At 38.2% G+C, this 16679-nt stretch overlaps 1 protein-coding gene across 5 annotated transcripts; it reads left to right on the plus strand.

Annotated features, from left to right (window-relative positions):
- Window positions 1–6: 6 nt before the first annotated feature.
- On the plus strand, window positions 7–13276 carry LOC109859573 (voltage-dependent calcium channel subunit alpha-2/delta-3). Of its 5 annotated transcripts, none has more exons than XM_020437939.1 (25): window positions 7–451; window positions 522–955; window positions 1886–1967; window positions 2241–2351; window positions 2473–2686; window positions 2852–2983; window positions 3140–3742; window positions 3890–4026; window positions 4099–4179; window positions 4411–4491; window positions 4764–4838; window positions 5127–5141; window positions 5270–5377; window positions 5485–5556; window positions 5651–5792; window positions 5895–6116; window positions 6295–6394; window positions 7201–7233; window positions 8264–8374; window positions 8602–8714; window positions 8850–8986; window positions 9193–9356; window positions 9490–9692; window positions 9783–10065; window positions 10429–13276. In XM_020437939.1, exons 2-25 carry the CDS (start codon window positions 855–857, stop codon window positions 10718–10720), a joined length of 3612 nt encoding a protein of 1203 aa, XP_020293528.1. In that variant the 5' UTR covers window positions 7–451; window positions 522–854; the 3' UTR covers window positions 10721–13276. The 5 variants fall into 5 exon arrangements, with proteins under 5 accessions (XP_020293528.1, XP_020293529.1, XP_020293531.1 ...); XM_020437940.1 differs by having other exon boundaries at window positions 7–447; XM_020437942.1 differs by lacking the exon at window positions 7201–7233 and having other exon boundaries at window positions 7–955.
- The last annotated feature ends 3403 nt before the right edge of the window (window positions 13277–16679 follow it).

A 16679-nucleotide genomic window follows, 5' to 3' on the forward strand; every position in this document is an offset into this window, starting at 1 on the left:
ACTTGCGGAACTTGTACAGTGCGAATAAATCGCGTCGTCGTCGAGGGGCGAATACGAAGAGGGGTGCGAAAAGAAAATACAATAATATGTCGCCACTGCGTCGCGCGGTGAAATCATGTGGTCGCGCTCCGCTCCGGAGAAAGCAGTGACATTTCGGACGTACGTTCCGGAACGGTGTACACAGCCCGGAACGCCGCCTTCCTCACCTTCGGCCTTTCCGTTGAAATGATCGAATTGGCAGCCGGGCTCGTCGTGGCGCTCGTAGTACGGACCACTACCATTCGCGAAAAGAGAATAGCGTCGGAGATGAAGAGAAAGCTTCTTCGTCGCTGTGTGTGACTTCGACTTTTCGCGACTTCATTTATGTACATATATAAATATATATATATAAATAAATATACACGTGCGGGGGTGAGACAGGTCTGTTTTACGGAAGGCGATTAGTGAGTAGGTAAAAAAAAAAACAAAAAAAACAAAACAAAAGAAGAACAAAAAAATAAAATTAAAAAAATTAATAAAAGTTAGATGCGCTCGAAATCGGCCTGGAAAAAGAGCAGAAGGAGGACGCTCTCTTGAATCACGGTGACCACGGTGACCTATGTGCGATGCGCGAGAATCGTTAAATCGACGAGCGCCGAACCGGTTCGTCGCTGATGGTCCCTGGTTCGACGATCGATCGCCAATCACACGAAATTACCGCAGGGGCGAGAGGGACTTACGAGAACCACACGCCATCGCCAACAACGACAGAAGAAGAAGACGAAGAAGAAGAAGAGAACGAGAGAAAGAGAAAGAGAGAGAGAGAGAGAGAGAAGAATTTCGAGGAACAATATTGTTGAGAATCATTTAAAATAATGTTTCTGCGCATCGACGACAGGCTGCTGCGCTTTGGGGTACTGTTTCTGTTGTGGATAGGCTCGAGTCGCCAGCAGGAGGAGGACATACCTCACAATGAGTAAGTGCGAGTCACGATCGCGAGTAATGAGCGAGTTCTCCTCGTAGTAGCGATTAGGTTGACGGTGGTACGAAGGGGTTGAAGGAGGGCGGAAGGTAGGGGAAAAATTACCTACAAGAAACCGGACATCGATGACGCATGAGAGAAGTCCGAAAGAGGCTGTCTGGGAGAGTGCAAGACAGGGTAGGGGTGGTGGCACAAGGGGTGTATGTGCGAGCGATTGGATGGATGGGGTGCATAAAGCTCTCGACGAGCAAAACTCGATAGGGAGCAGAAGGAGTACGAGGAGGGCGAATGCGAGGGGATGGACGAAGGCGAGAACGAGCGTGCGAGCAGCACGGGTGGGGAAATAGGTGCGCGTCGGAAAGAGAGAGAGAGAGAGTGTGTGATAGAAAAGAGAATGCGAGGAAGAGAGAGAGAGAGAGAGAGAGAATGAGAAACGAGAAACGTCGTCAAGCTATGTTGAGGAAGAAAGGCGAATATGCAGGGTCGAAGGAGCGGGAGAGATTTCTTGCTGGGGGGGTGGCAGGGAGAAAAATGAAGAAGGATACGAGGGAAGATGTACAAACGAAAAAATCCGAAAGGAGAGAAAAATGCGCTAACCTGGCAAAAGAGAGGGGGGAGGGAGTAATTTGGCGAAAATTAAGACAGAAGCGCGTGTAAAGGTGGGACAGACGGAGTAAAAAAAAAAAAAATACGACGCACTGATTGAGAGCATGAATAAACTGAGAAATGAGAGAAGGACAAAAATATGGGGTGGAGAACGTATGAAAAAAAAAAAAAAAAAATGACCAAATCAAAAAGCGAGAAATTTTGCTTTTAATTTTCTCTCTGCTTTTTTGTTTTCTCTTTTTCTTAATTCAAATATCTGATAAAAATTTCTGCTGAAATAATGTAAATATTCAAAATGAATGTTATTAATTATTGCAGAGTAAAAAACTGGGCCTTAAAATTTGGCGTTGATCTGTGGGAATTTGGTAAACAAGCAACTAAAATGAGCGAGATAACGAGAGTAAGAAACCACACATATACACCTACAAACATAAATATATACGTATATAATTTTATAAATTTATAAAATTTGTAAATTATTTGAAGCAGCATGTTTGCTTGCAAATGCTTAAAATTTGATTTTTTTAACGATTGCGTGTATACACATAGTAAAAAAAAAAAAATTATTTTATTTTATTTATAGCAAATTATTTTACATTATTTCTAAACTCTCTTCACAGCAAACATACTTTTGACGCTATCTCTCTTACGCACCGATTTTTGCTTTATTTAGAAATATCACGAAGTGGACAGCAGCATCACAAAAAAAGACGGTCTCGTCCTCGTTCGGGAAATGGCCATGGAGGTGAAAAACCTGATGGACTTTAAAATGAACGCCGTGATGGTACGCATTCGTGAAGTAAACGTTGAAATCAAAATAAAAATCGATTTATACACAAAATTTTATATTTACGCGCGTAAAAACGTTGCATGTGCAATTTGCGTTTCGTTATATTCTTTCGCAGAGATTGGTGGAAAGCGCCGAACAAACGGCCTTGTCGGTGTCGAAGGAGGGAAGCGTGCCACCCAAATATTACGCTTCTCATCGGCTTAATTTCGTCACCGACGACGATGCCGGCGCTCAGGATATGTTCCTCGCTGCGAATCGTCACTTCGACCATTTGGCAGTAAACGTCACTCTGTCCGCTGTGCTCTTACCAAGCGGAGTCAAAGACAACGGTAAAGTATACAGAACGAACATATGTGCATTAACGTTTCGCAAGAAAGAAAGGAGCCAATGGTTCTGAATTGTTCTTGTGTGTGGTTTTTATCGTGTGGACAAGATTATAGACCGCGATAACTTAGATCACACTTTTAAAATTAGACTCTTTGCTCTTTTTGTAGAACGCGATGTTGCCTCGGGCATTCAATGGAGCGAGTATTTGGACCTTTTGTTTGTTAATAATTACGAGAGCGATCCTACGTTATCGTGGCAATATTACGGAGCAACGACGGGATTTCTACGTCGTTTTCCAGGTACTTGTATATATATATACTCGTGAAACCGACTATAATTACAAAATCGCAAATAAAAATCCCGTAAAAGTCGTGAAAAAAAAAAAAAAAACTCAACTGAAAACCACGTAGTTCGTAAGGGAAGGGGGTACTGATGCGATATTCGTTCTTGCGTAGCGATATCGTGGCCGCCGATCGAGGGCACGTCAACGTCCAAGTCTTACTCGCATCATCGAGCTGTTCGCGACGTGTACGACTTCAGGATGTCGAATTGGTTCGTCGGGGCGGCGAACAGTCCGAAGGATCTGACGATTCTGATCAACAGCGCTACCTATACGTCCGATCGAAATCGACGGCTGACGATGGCTACGACAAAGGTGATCCTGGACACGCTAGGACCGGACGATTACGTAAACGTTTATCGATACGGCGAGAATGCCGAGGAGATCGTGCAGTGCTTCAAGGATAGCCTGGTGCAGGCGTCGCCGGAGAATATCCACGAGATGAAGGTGGCGTTGTCCTCGATAAAGCCCGAGGATACCGCGACCAATATCTCGGCCGCGCTCAGCACCGCCTTCGAGATCCTGCACAAGTACAATCGTACCGGTCAGGGTAGCCAGTGCAATCAGGCAATCATGCTCATCACCTCGGAGACCGACGGTCCGCCCACGGAGGTGATAAAACGTTACAACTGGCCTCACATGCCCGTACGGATCTTCACCTATCTGATAGGAGGCGACAAGAGTCCCGATCTCCAGAACACGGCCTGCACGAACAAAGGTTGTCGATCAATGTGTATCGCGGACATATGTTGTTAAATGAATTAATTAACGACTAATTACATGAGAAGATTAGAAATTCAAAGAGTTAAAGATTAAATTTGTGTGTGTGTGTGTGTGTGTCTTTTTTTGATTGGCGATTTTATAGGATTTTACGCGAGAATAACATCCATGGACGAGATTCACGATAAAGTCTTCGAGTACGTGAAGGTTCTCGCGCGGCCTATGGTGCTCTATCTGCACGATCATCCAATTCACTGGAGTCCCGTTTACGTAGGCGGAAAGGTAAGGCGATTTAATCGACTGGAAAATCATCACGGAATGTTCTGCGATATTAATTATTGTTGGTACTTTCAGAGCAGTAGATATGGCAGGGAAAATCGCGGACAGTTGATGACATCCGTGTCAGCTCCGATATTAGATCGCCGAAATTATACGGTATATAAATATAAAATATATATATGTATATACAAAATATATATATATACGCACACACAATCACATACACATACACACACACACACACGTGTATGTTTGCGCGTGTGTTATTTTATATTTCGAGAAAAAAAATGTGATAGACATTTTAATCACGCATTGACTTTCATGTTAAATGTGAAGTAATATTCAAATAAATTGTACTTCACTCTGTACATGTTATTCGTTTATAAGGAGAAAACAGCCAATTTGTTGGGTATCGTTGGTACTGACGTATCTGTCGAGGAGATTCAGAAACTTGTGCCACCTTACAAGGTACAGACCATCTAACGCTCTTTCTCTCTCATTATCACTCAAGTCTGATTGCACCAAAATAGATTTGCAAGTTTACACAAAAAATCTTGAGGAGGAAAGAAAAATATAACAATAATAGACTACTTTTCATAAAAAATCTCCCTCTTTGATAACAGAAAGAAAACTTAGCTGCAAAAAAAAAAACTTTGGTACAATCAACCTTTAGAGTATTAATTTAAGTTTCTTGATACTTTTTCGATTAATTAAACAACATGTTGTTGTTTCGCTTACAGTTAGGAGTTAACGGATATTCGTTTATTGTTGACAATAATGGCAGAGTTCTGTATCATCCTGACTTGCGGCCTCTAGTAAGTATCTCGCTTCGTTACGTGTAGACAAACATGATTAAAAAAAAAAAAAAAAACACTTGGAGGAAATCGTGTTGTTTCATTTCACCGCCGATCTTTCTTTATTTCTTCGACGTGCGCGCGACACATTTTTAAACGCCACATGTTTGATTTTCAAGAAACAACAAGAACTCGTAAATTGCGCTGAATAATTTAAACGCTTATTTGCTCTTTTTTTAAATAAGTTCATAAAATTCTTTGACGTGCCACATTGGTGTAGTAATTGCGTGAATAATGTTTTTTTTGCAGCCCGGAGTTACAGATGTAAGTAAAAAACCCGAACAAATGTTCGTAGCGTCTTAATTGTTTCTTCTCTTTTACATATATGTATATATATTTTTTTAAATGTATCTGAAGAGAGTTTTGTAAAAAGACTGTTCTTGCTTTTTCAGTACGAAGAAACTTTAAAACCTTCGTATATAAGTGTAGATCTATCGGAAGTTGAACTCGCAGAAAATGATGGCCCTGCAATTCCCCCGAATAATTCGCTCTTGCTCGATGTAAGTGCAATATGCGATTCGATCATTTTTTTTTAGTTTTGTTGTGCCAACTTGTGATTGTGACAAAAATACGATATCGCTAATGCGCGACTAATTGTTCCTTTCAGCTAAGACGTGATATGATCGATCAAAAAGAAGGAGAAACGGATTTCACAATCAAAATACATTATGACGATATGGTGAGACGATAGAAGTTTTTTCTGAAGTTACACAAACGTAAATTTTATTTTCGTCTTCTTATGCAATATTTTTGAATGTTTTTTTTTTTTGCAGAAAAGAGTTACGATTCGACGGCACAATTATTTTTACAAGCCGATCGAAGGCACCCCGTTCTCCTTAGGCTTAGCTCTACCGGAAGGCTACGGCATGTTCGAATTGCACGCCGAGCAGGAGATCAAGCTCGCTATTGTAAATGGTAAGTGTGTCATCGATTTTTGTTCTTAAAAATGCAAAAAAAAAAAAAATAAAACACGTTCGATGATGTTGAAACACCACTTGTTACGATGTTGTGTTACAGTAACAGAGTATTTCAAAGGGAGCAACTGGAAAGTGCATCCCGATTGGGTCTACTGCGAGTACAATTCGGCTTCCGATAAATTTTTTTCCACCCCGGAAGAGCGCATCCTGCATTTTTTGGCACGGACGCGCAGACCGGCGTGGAAATGGATGTCCTTGAGACCAAGGAGTCCTAGCTCGCATCATAAGCAAGCGAGCAAGACGGATAAAGATGCTTATTATTGTAAGTAACTTATCCCGTTTGATTTTCATCCACAAATAACATGTCGAATAATTAAAATTGTTTTATAATTTAAAAAAAAAAAGACAAAATATATATGCACAAATTTTGAAGAAAATCTGTTGTTTTTTTCTTTTTCTTTTTCAATCAAAACAAACTTGTGTACGCGACTGTGTTTCAGGTGATAAGACCTTAGTACAATCTCTGGTTTTGGACGCTTTAGTAACGGACGGATTTGATAAGAGAGAACCGCCGAGAGTGCACAAAGAAGAAAACGAGAAGTAAGTTAACTCGACAACAGTAAGCAAAGAGTGCACGTCTGTCTTTCACTTTCACCCATATATAATCACACACATATATATATATATATATATATATATATATATTATTATTGCAAATTTGTACCTACCGATCGAGCACTGCAAAATGCACAAGATCGCACCGCGTTTTACTTACGCACCGCACAAATATATTGCCGGTCACTTTTGCAAATTTATTCGATCACCACTACCACTGCCTTGATTACAGCCCGATGATGCGTCTTGGTTTGCATAGTTGTGTTTTGCAAGATGTAGAAGTTACACGAGAGAGAAAAAACAAATCTGAAAATATGCAACAATAACACATTTTTGACAGATACACACAATTCACGTCCACGTCAAGTTTGCGTATGTGAGAAAAAAGGTCCAGATCCACACGTGTCTATAAAGCGTAATAATAATAATAATAATAATAATAATAACAACAACAACAACAACAACAACAACAACAACAATGATAACAATAATAACAATAATAATAATATAGAAAAATAATATAGAAGAGATCATCTTTATAAGGAGTTTAGATATCGCTCGCACGTTATATACATAGCACATAGGCACATATGGTATGTGTAAAAAAAAAAAAAAAAAAACAACTCAGTATATAAGATAATACTATTATGATATTGTTATTACTCCACTTTAATACAATTATATGCAAAGTGAACTATGCGCAACCGTCTCTCTCCAACATTTCATTTCACAATATTATCTTTTATTGCATATTTTTATTACATTTTATTATTGTGTGTCTCCACCGCTAGCCCTATTGCCATACTGATGGCTCTACTGCACAGGTAATCCATTATGCACAATTATTTGTTTAACATGTTAAACACTTTTGTCGATAATGCACGGTAATATGTACTCACTTTGTGATGATCGCATATGCTGTTTGAAGTGTGTTTATTGTTCCCGATAGGTGTAAAATCGCGATCGCGTTCGATGAGTTTTTTGTTTATATTTATGTCTTCGCACAAAATAGAAACAAAAATAAAGCTGCAGATACGCGCGATTTTTCTTTATAAACTACTCGCTTCTGTGTGTATACACGTGCGTCTATACGGATTATCGTATTAAAACCGATAAAAGAAAAGAAAAAATTTTCGACCCTTTTGCAAAGAAAAATTATTAAAAAAATTGTATATATTATGAAAAACCAACAAGACAAAAATTATTGTGGGAAAAATTATTTAAATTTTTGATAGTCGACTATAGTCAGTATACGAGCTAGAGAATACTTGGCAGCCGTCGACTATGGTCGTTCCGTTTGTTTTTTTTTTTAAAAGTTTTGCCGCGAAAAGACCAGACGATAGAGACGATAGAGCTCATGAAATCAATTCGATTTTGCACAAGTGAGTTCTCATTGGTTTCTTGTTTTAATTTATTTTGGGATATATTTTACGTGTGAAAAAATATATCGAAGAAGATAATACGCGCGATGTAATGTGATTACAAAAATCATATGTTGCGTTTATATGGTGTTGTAAAGTTTTTTTTCGCGGCCGCGCGTCAATATCGCGTTTGGAAAAATGGAATTCCCCCCATTTTTCGCTGTCTCGAAGTATCGCGGTGACATTATGTGTATAAATTTCACTCGACTTCTCGGTTCCAACTTTCTCGTCTTTTAACAGCCTACGAAGAGCTTCCGGGTTGTCGATTGAATATCGCGAATCACGATATTTTTGAAAACGACATTAGTTTTCGTGACTTATTGTGATTCGGCTTTTTCGGATATGCAAAAAATAAAATTGCGTATACCGATGGCGTGCTCTCAATTATTCAACCGAGATTACACGTTTTGCATGATTTACTTTGTACTTGCAGTCAGGGCAAGGGTAGATTCGGCGTCACCAGGAGCTTCATCGCGACTCGAAGCGGACTCTTGCGATGGCATGAGCATCAGCAGAACGACGACCGTGAGAACACCGACGAACCGTGAGCTTCTTTTTAACACGATAAAAAACAAAACAAAACAAAAAAAAAAAAGATTATCGGGATAATTTGTAGCTAAAAAGAACCGCATAGATGAAAAATAGAGTATCGTCAGTTGTGTTTTGCCGTCAACGCTTGGAAAACGGGCGATTGTGATACGCACGCATTTGTGACATACGAAACAAAAATTGATTACAACACGTATCGGCATTCTAACGATTTGCACACAGGCGGTTCGCGGAAGAGCACGCGAGAGCAATGGATTCGTCGTGGTACAAACGCGCGGTGGATCAACACTCGATCGAACCGGAAAGTTTTGTCTTCAGCGTGCCGTTTGACGCAGGTGAATAAAAAAATAATATACAAATGTCTTTTGTCTTATTAATCGCACAGTATAAATTTAAGATCGTTGCGAAAACAAAAAAAAGAAATCGTCATTTAAATCTGTAATCTGTATTATTCGCTCTTGAATCTTCAGCCGAAACAGCAGATCCACTCGTCACCGCTACTCACGCGATATACATTGCGAAAGGTCACAAAGCTCCGGCGGCAGTGGTGGGTTTGCAAATTCAACACTCGTCTCTGGCGACTCATTTCGTCAATATTACTTCTACAGTGAGTCGAATAATTTGTTTGTTTGTTTGTTTTTTTCATTCCTCATGTGTTTAATTATCGCATGGAATATTTTGTGTCAAAATTATGTTATCGTGGTTTGTTTGTTTGTTTGTTTTTTTCATTCCTCATGTGTTTAATTATCGCATGGAATATTTTGTGTCAAAATTATGTTATCGTGGTTTGTTTGTTTGTTTGTTTTTTTTTAGTGCACCGGCTGCAAAAAGAATTGTGCCTCGGAGGAGCTCGATTGTTACATTCTAGACAATAACGGATTCATTATAATAAGCGAACGTCACGAGCACACCGGAAAGTTCTTCGGCGAGATAGACGGGACTATAATGGATTCTTTGGTACAAGATAGAATATACAGGTAGTAAGAATATAACGCGCGCTTTATTATCGAACGAAACTAAATGAGCGTTGCTGTGCAAGTTTCAATCTCGTTTCTAGAGATGAGAAAAACTAGGATATGAGATATGTTTTCGCGCGTTTTTTTGTTTCAGAAAAGTAACGGTCATCGATTATCAGGGAATTTGCAGTCCCCAGGAATCTCATCAGTCGTCGGCGCCGCGAGTTCTGTCCAACTCTTTTATCAAGACGGCGACGACGTTCGGCAACTTCCTTTGGACCCTGGCCTTGACTCTCAATATTCAAGATTTGTGGAAAACCACTCTGGCACTCGCCAACAACGTAATGTCGTCGAATGGTAAAGTGTCTAACACGCGTGCGAATGATTGTAAGGTTGAGTCTTCGATAAAAAAAAAAAAAAAAAAAATATGCATTTACGATTTTCCAGATTACGATGACGAAGTGCTAACACCCGCGGATTCGACCGAAGAAGTAACGGTGGACGAGAACAACGAGTATCTGAAATATCCGGCATTTCCTCCGATCGCGCCGGCGACGCCGGTCTCGCCGCCGACCACTCGGGCCACCTCCGCTCATTATCCTCGAAGATTGCGCACCTGCGAGAAAAAAACGGACCTGTATATCCTGCAACCCGAACGGCTCAATACCAGCGGTCAGAACAATCCTCTGAAAGGGAAACTCACCAACTGTCACGTAACTGGATGCGAGAGGTAATTCGCAGCGATGACGAACTTTTATATATCGCATGTATGTAATATTGCATTATCAAGAAGAACAAATAACAGATAAAGGATGGGGAGGAAAAATATTGTCAATTGAATGAAATATAAAATATTACTTTGCGAAAATGTGCAGAGTGGCCCAGCGATCGCGGTGGCACAGCCGAAAAGGAGTTGATTTCTTTTGAAAAAAAAGTAAATCGAAATAGTCGAACAAAAGTTCTTCGCGCGAGAGAAACGTATAGTTTTTCAAGAAAATCGATTTTGAAATTAAAAAAAAATTGATATTTGTTTTTTTTCGTTGTATGAATGGAAAACGATCGGTATTTCCTTTTGTTTCTTGTCTCGAAACAGGCCATTCAGCGTCCAAAAGATTCGGCACACCAATCTGATACTGCTAGTGGTCGACACGCTGTGTCCATGCGGCAGCAAACAATTGAGTATCGAGCCAATCGAGGCTCTGACGGAACCCGGTGCGTGCACAGCGAGACGGGAGCGTTTGTATCGACGAAGACCACCGAAATGTATAAACTACCACCCCGAGGAGATGGAGATCAAATACTGCGGCGGCGCCGGCCGGTTCTTCAGTTTCACGTCGTTGAGTTTCACGATTCTCTCATTCGTCGTTACAGTGCGATTTGCGTGACTCTCTGTCGAGATTAATTAAAACGAAAAAAAAAACAAAAAACAAAAAAAAAAAAGAATATACAACACACACACGTTTACGAATTACCTTTTTAAAATGAATTTAGCGTTGTCGTTTCTATGAAACAATTATTAAAGAGAAGAGGGGGGGATATAAAAGAGGAGAAAAAGAAAATATACTAGAGATTTGCGGGTCATCACTTAAACTCCGATGAAAGTGATGAAGAAATAAATAAACAAATAAATATATATATACATATACATACATATATATATATATACATATCTATGTTACACATCAATAATCCGATTATAAAAATTCTGTTGACTGACGAGAAAGTCTCGAATATTTATGTGCGTGTATTCTCGTTGCGCGCATATATCGAAATTGATTCATATCAATAATAACTCGGATATCGGACTATAAGCAATAAGTGCCCCATAATACAATAATATACGACGATTGTGAGAGAAAAAGAAACGAGAGATTAGAAATTTGCTTTTTGTTTGTTAGACACACACACACACACACGTTTTTAGACGTTCGCATTATTTCAATGACAATCTCGCGAACAATCAGTAATTCCTGAGTTATATACACACACACACACACACACACACACAAATACGAGACCGGATTTATTTCGGCGATGCGAGATTTTCGTTCTAAGAGAAGAAGTTTCTCTCGTTGTGAGTTTTTCTTCTAATGCTCCGAGCGTCCAAGCACACATAGTGTAAAAGAGGAACGATTCTTTTTATCAGGCTTCTAAATTTGTTTTTTGCTCGCTCTTCACACACACACACACACATACACTTCATTAGTGACCGCAAGAGAGTGACAGATATTATTCACGGCCTAAATGACGATCGAACCCGAAGTGTGTCCGCTCGGGCCTAAAAAACTTCGAATCACGCTCCTCACTTTGAAGGAGCAAACACCGGAGATAACAAAACTTTCGGCGAGAAAAAATTTGGAAGCGTGACAAAACTGACAACGTATATATTTATATAGATGTGATGTTTTCGTTCCAGCCATTTATCCACATCACATTTGTGACGCTTTTAATGTTAAACAAACAAGCCGATATTGTCAAACTGTAATCGCTCTTCCGTTGAAATCCCGATAAGATTTCCTCTTTGCGAGCGACGCTCTCGCAAGAAGCGATACGTGCGTATTTTCCATCAAAATTAAAAAAAAAAAAACACTCCTTTAATGTAAAAAAAAAAAAAAACTACAAAACGCAGAGAACTCCAAATAGAAAAAAAAAAAAAACTGCGCATTTAATGCAACAGTTGAAGTTTTCTGAATATGTAAGAACGTCATGATCTCTTCGTAATTTCAATGTTATGTGGAGTACAAACAAACAAAAAACTTACTACACGTGTCATCGTTTCGCAATTCAGAGATTGTCGTCTTTCTCATAGACAAAATTCACTTGAAAAAAAAAAAGTCTTCCCCTTTCTCCCAAACCCCAATCGTAAGATCCTGTTGTATTCGAATTAAATGTTTTTATCGTCCTTAGAGATATGCGTAGGCTGATGTACTAAAAAAAAAAAAAACTTGTGTCGTTTTAAAACTAGGTCGATATTGAATATAGTGCTAGACTGTGTCAAAAAAAACAAAAAAAAAAAAAAACGTCAAGAATAATCAAAATAGCAGAGCAATAAATAAAGAAATTGAGTTTAATTGCGATGATGAACGGACGGTCACCACGAGCTCGCGCGAAAGTCGACAGCTGCTTTCGTTTCGCCAACAGTCGTTTTTTCGAGAATCATCTTGAGAATCATCAATTGTTTGTTAACGTAACATGTGCAAAACAAAATTGCCGCGTCTATGTTCTCGCTCTATGTTGTATAGTTTTTTTTTTTTTTTTTTTTTTTTAAATTCTAATTACATTACCGAGACTTGTAATTTTCAAGTCAGTCTTCGATCTGACTTCGATCTCTCGATGACAGTTATTTGTCCTGTCGATCGTGTAAAAGGCCATTTTTCGAAGCAGCGGATTTTTCGAGCGAGAATCGTGGATTGTCGATGAGTTTCCGTGAGACGGTCGATTTCACGTGTTTACACGAGATGAGATCGCGCACTTGTTGTCCGAAACATAAAATCAAATCTCCCGAGACGATAATTACACACGTTCCGAAATGACTCGCGCATTCTAGAGAGAGAAAAAAAAGAGAGAGAGAGAGAGAGAGAGAGAGAGAAAAAGAAAGAAGGATAAGCGCGACGATGAGCGCTGAGAATCGACGCTGAACTGTGTGAGGAAATTTTTCCATCCGTGTCACAAACGCACATATAAATATGAAAAACTTACGTTGCTCCCCGAAGAAAAAATGAATACTGTACGATAAAAAAAAATATATATATATAATCTTTGACTACGTCTGTTTTGCGTGTAAAGTAATAAGGCGCGTGAGACTCGATTTAGCTTTATTTTTACGACCTAAATAATAATGTTAAGAGAGCAACGCTAAAATACTCGTTTGCTTCCTCTGAAGACACACACGTGTGAAAAAAAAAAAAACAAACAAACAAACAAACAAAATGCGAAAGAAACCTTGCTATCTTGTGCAAAAAGTTGTTTTGAACGTGCATCGGAAAGATCGCATGGGGGAGGCGAAATACGCGATTGATTGATCGAAAGCAGACTTCTGTGAGAGGGGAAAAAAGAAACAAGAAAAAAAGCGCGACGCTTGGAGCAACGAAGTAATTGATAAGGAAGTATACAAAAAAATACAAAGAAACAAAACCACAAGTCGTAATGATGTCTACCGTTTTTTTCTAATCAACGTAAAATGACGAGTGAGTTGATATATATATATATTATATAAAAAAACAAACAAACAAACAAAAACACTTCCGATTAGGGGAAATAAAACACACGCGCAAAGAGAAACTAAGTAGCTCAATATATACGTACACTCGTATTATTAATAATTATTAATTATATATATCCGTAACGATAGAGAAACGCGCAGAAAAGAAAAACGAGCAGAACAAAAAAAAACTATATTGCATTTTATTCCGATTGACGTCGTTTATTAACGCTCTCGTATTTAGCGCGCGCGCTAAATTTTGTAAATTTGACATTCGGTCTCTGCGAGTGTCGCACACAAAATAAATTGCGAAAAATTGCGAAGCGCGGTGTGCAGACTTGGATGTAACAACAAGCGACAATGAATTTGACAACATCACCGCTAATGTTTGGCACGTGACACAAAAATCATACCTAAAATACCGTGCGCTCTCATTGTAGCTGACGATGATGATGATTGCGCTAATGATATCTTTGTTTTTTTTTTTTTTTTTTTTTTTTTTTTGTTTAGATGCAAATACAAATTATAAGAGAACACACAGCGCTCAGGATATTTATATGTCGGTCAAACCGAGCCTAAACGCAATTTCTTAATCAAAGATGTTGGTCCAAGTGAGCTTAAGAATTAGTTCTAGGAAAACTTGAGAATCGAATAAACAAAAACAAAAACAAAAAAAAACACCTGATTCGGAGTACAGAGTAATTCGCAATTGTCGTATGGAACATTGTTAAAAAAAAAAGTATATTCTTCAAATGATATAATTACTTTGAGTTTTTTTCTCGTGGAAAAATGTAAATATACTGTTGTGCAATCAATTCTCGATAAATATATTCGTTTTAGAAGAGTTCTCACTTCGGAACCGAGCTTTTTTTTTATCTTTTCGCGCATGTTCGCACGCGTAACATACACACACACACACATACACACACGCGCGCACACATGCTGAAATTGTGAATTAATCTGTAATTTTTACGCATTGCCTTGAACGTGACGGAGCCATTGTCATATGCTTACGAGTGTAGTTGCAACGACGGCTCGATGCTTCTCTGCGAATCTTTTGAAACGTTTGTTTTGCTTTTTGTTGTGAAAAATTAACGAAAATCGCACGTAGTTTCTAATTTCAATCAGGTTTATACTTGAGATGGAAAAAAGCCTATTTATGTATTTACATGAAATTTGATTGCGATATTTTCTAGGTTTTATCGGTTATTTATTGAAATAACAATTATATAATATTTATTTTGTATTATATAATACATATTGATTAATATATATATCATTATATATATATTATATATTTTAATGATTATATATTCTATAAAATATTTTCTCGCACACTCGTGAAAAAAAAAAAAAATGTTAAACGGTGTGAAAAACGTCGCGATGAAAAAATTACGTAAATTCTTTTACTAATAATAGGAGAACGTAGTTAATACAGCGCCGAGAAGGAAAAAGGACTATAAAAAAAAAAAAAAAAAAAAAAAGAAACGAAGTATCGGTCTAATAGTTATAATACGTCGTCACGAGAAAGAAATTGTTTTAGAGCGATTGAAATTCGCGACGTTAACGCGCGAATTTTGAGAGAAATCCGAAAATGGAATTGGAGAAAGTACGTTTGTTGAGAGCTTAAGTAATCGGTGTGATTCGTTTGACTTTAACTAGAAAATATTGTGTTACGTTAACGTTACTAATACGTATGTACGTGTTGTACGTATTTCTCTCGTGGCAACGCGTCGCAGAGCGTCGTAAAATTTGGCTCGCGCTTAGCGGCACAAATTTTACAACATTGGTTGCAAGATCGTTAAAGAAATGAGATTTAAACGTCTGTGAGACAAATCCGAGATTGCTGCGCAACACGTTGCGGCGGTTCTGGTTAAACGGCAAAGTCGCCTCTGATGCAGCTCGCGATATAGTATATTGGACGTTATAATAATAAAAAAGAAAAAAAAAACGGGACATTCTTCGAGAGAACTCGGTCGTATGTCGCGTTGCGAACCGTCTAAGAAATAAGAAACGATTAAAAAACTAACAAGATTTCATATAGATACTAAAAACGCAATTTATTTGTACGTTAATTTAACAATATACAGAGAGAATTATTTTTATTAATTTTCTAACTCTTTATATACATAGGCGCGAAGTATGTGCGTGAGTGAGAGAGAAAACGAGAGAGAGAGAGAGGGAGAGAGAGAGAGAGAGAGATTGATATTGTCCTTTTTTTGAAATTTTATATTTTGATATGCTTGATATATAAATAAACACATTCTGTCGAAGAATGTCCACATGATAACGAGAGTAAGAGAGAGAGAGAGAGAGAGAGAGAGAGAGAGAGAGAGAGAGAAAGAGTATTTAAGTGAGACACCTAGTGTATCACGTGAATGAAGAAGAAACATGCGTAATCTGAACGCGCGCAAGAAGATAATAATAAACCGTTAACTTGAAGTAACAAAAAAAAAGGAAAAAAAAATCTATAAACGTGTTAGGTAAAAAAAAAAAAAAAATCTTTCGACCAGCACTTTTAGGTGCTGCCATGTCTTCCATTATTTATATATTAATTAATAATAAAAATCGACTCTATAACGTATTATAACACATCACACACACGCCCAACACACGCGCGAGGACACACTCGCACACACAGACACGTACACAAACAAAAAAATAATTGCAAACTTATCTAATATTGTCTATGAATAAGAAATACGATGTAATATTACATAACAAAAAAAAAAAAAAAGAAAAAGCGAACGCAAGAGAGGAAGTTGGTATTTTTCACAGGATTTTTAAGACAAGACTTGCGTGTTTTATCGTTTTTCGCATATAAGTTCCGCAAAATGAAAAGTATGTCCTTCGCTATATATTTTCCGGGCGTACGTTGCTTGAAAGAGTTGCAGTCTGCGAACGAAGTGCGTAAAAAATTTGAGCAAGCGAAACTTCGTTCTTATATACACTATTTAAAAAAACGTTTAGAACAAAAATTACGTGCTACTTACATTTGTCGCAACATTTGCGCGTTGTTTTGATAGCTTTCTAAAAACACAAAAAAGAAAAAAAGACAAACTTCATGCAAACCTATTTTTGTGTACAAGAGTGTCACCTTGAAAATTTCGCATCTTCTCTCAAACGCGTACGTAAATGATTGC

Source organism: Pseudomyrmex gracilis, unplaced genomic scaffold (assembly GCF_002006095.1).
Source record: "Pseudomyrmex gracilis isolate BER0280 unplaced genomic scaffold, ASM200609v1 scaffold_270, whole genome shotgun sequence".
NCBI lineage: Eukaryota > Metazoa > Arthropoda > Insecta > Hymenoptera > Formicidae > Pseudomyrmex > Pseudomyrmex gracilis.

Excerpts from the sequence above, each read along its gene's own strand:
- LOC109859573 (XM_020437939.1), top strand. The coding sequence starts at position 855 with ATGTTTCTGCGCATCGACGACAGGCTGCTGCGCTTTGGGGTACTGTTT. Across the intron at positions 5,378-5,484 it reads ATAATTCGCTCTTGCTCGAT|CTAAGACGTGATATGATCGA; the intron begins GTAAGTGCAATA and ends TGTTCCTTTCAG. Across the intron at positions 9,693-9,782 it reads CAACGTAATGTCGTCGAATG|ATTACGATGACGAAGTGCTA; the intron begins GTAAAGTGTCTA and ends ACGATTTTCCAG.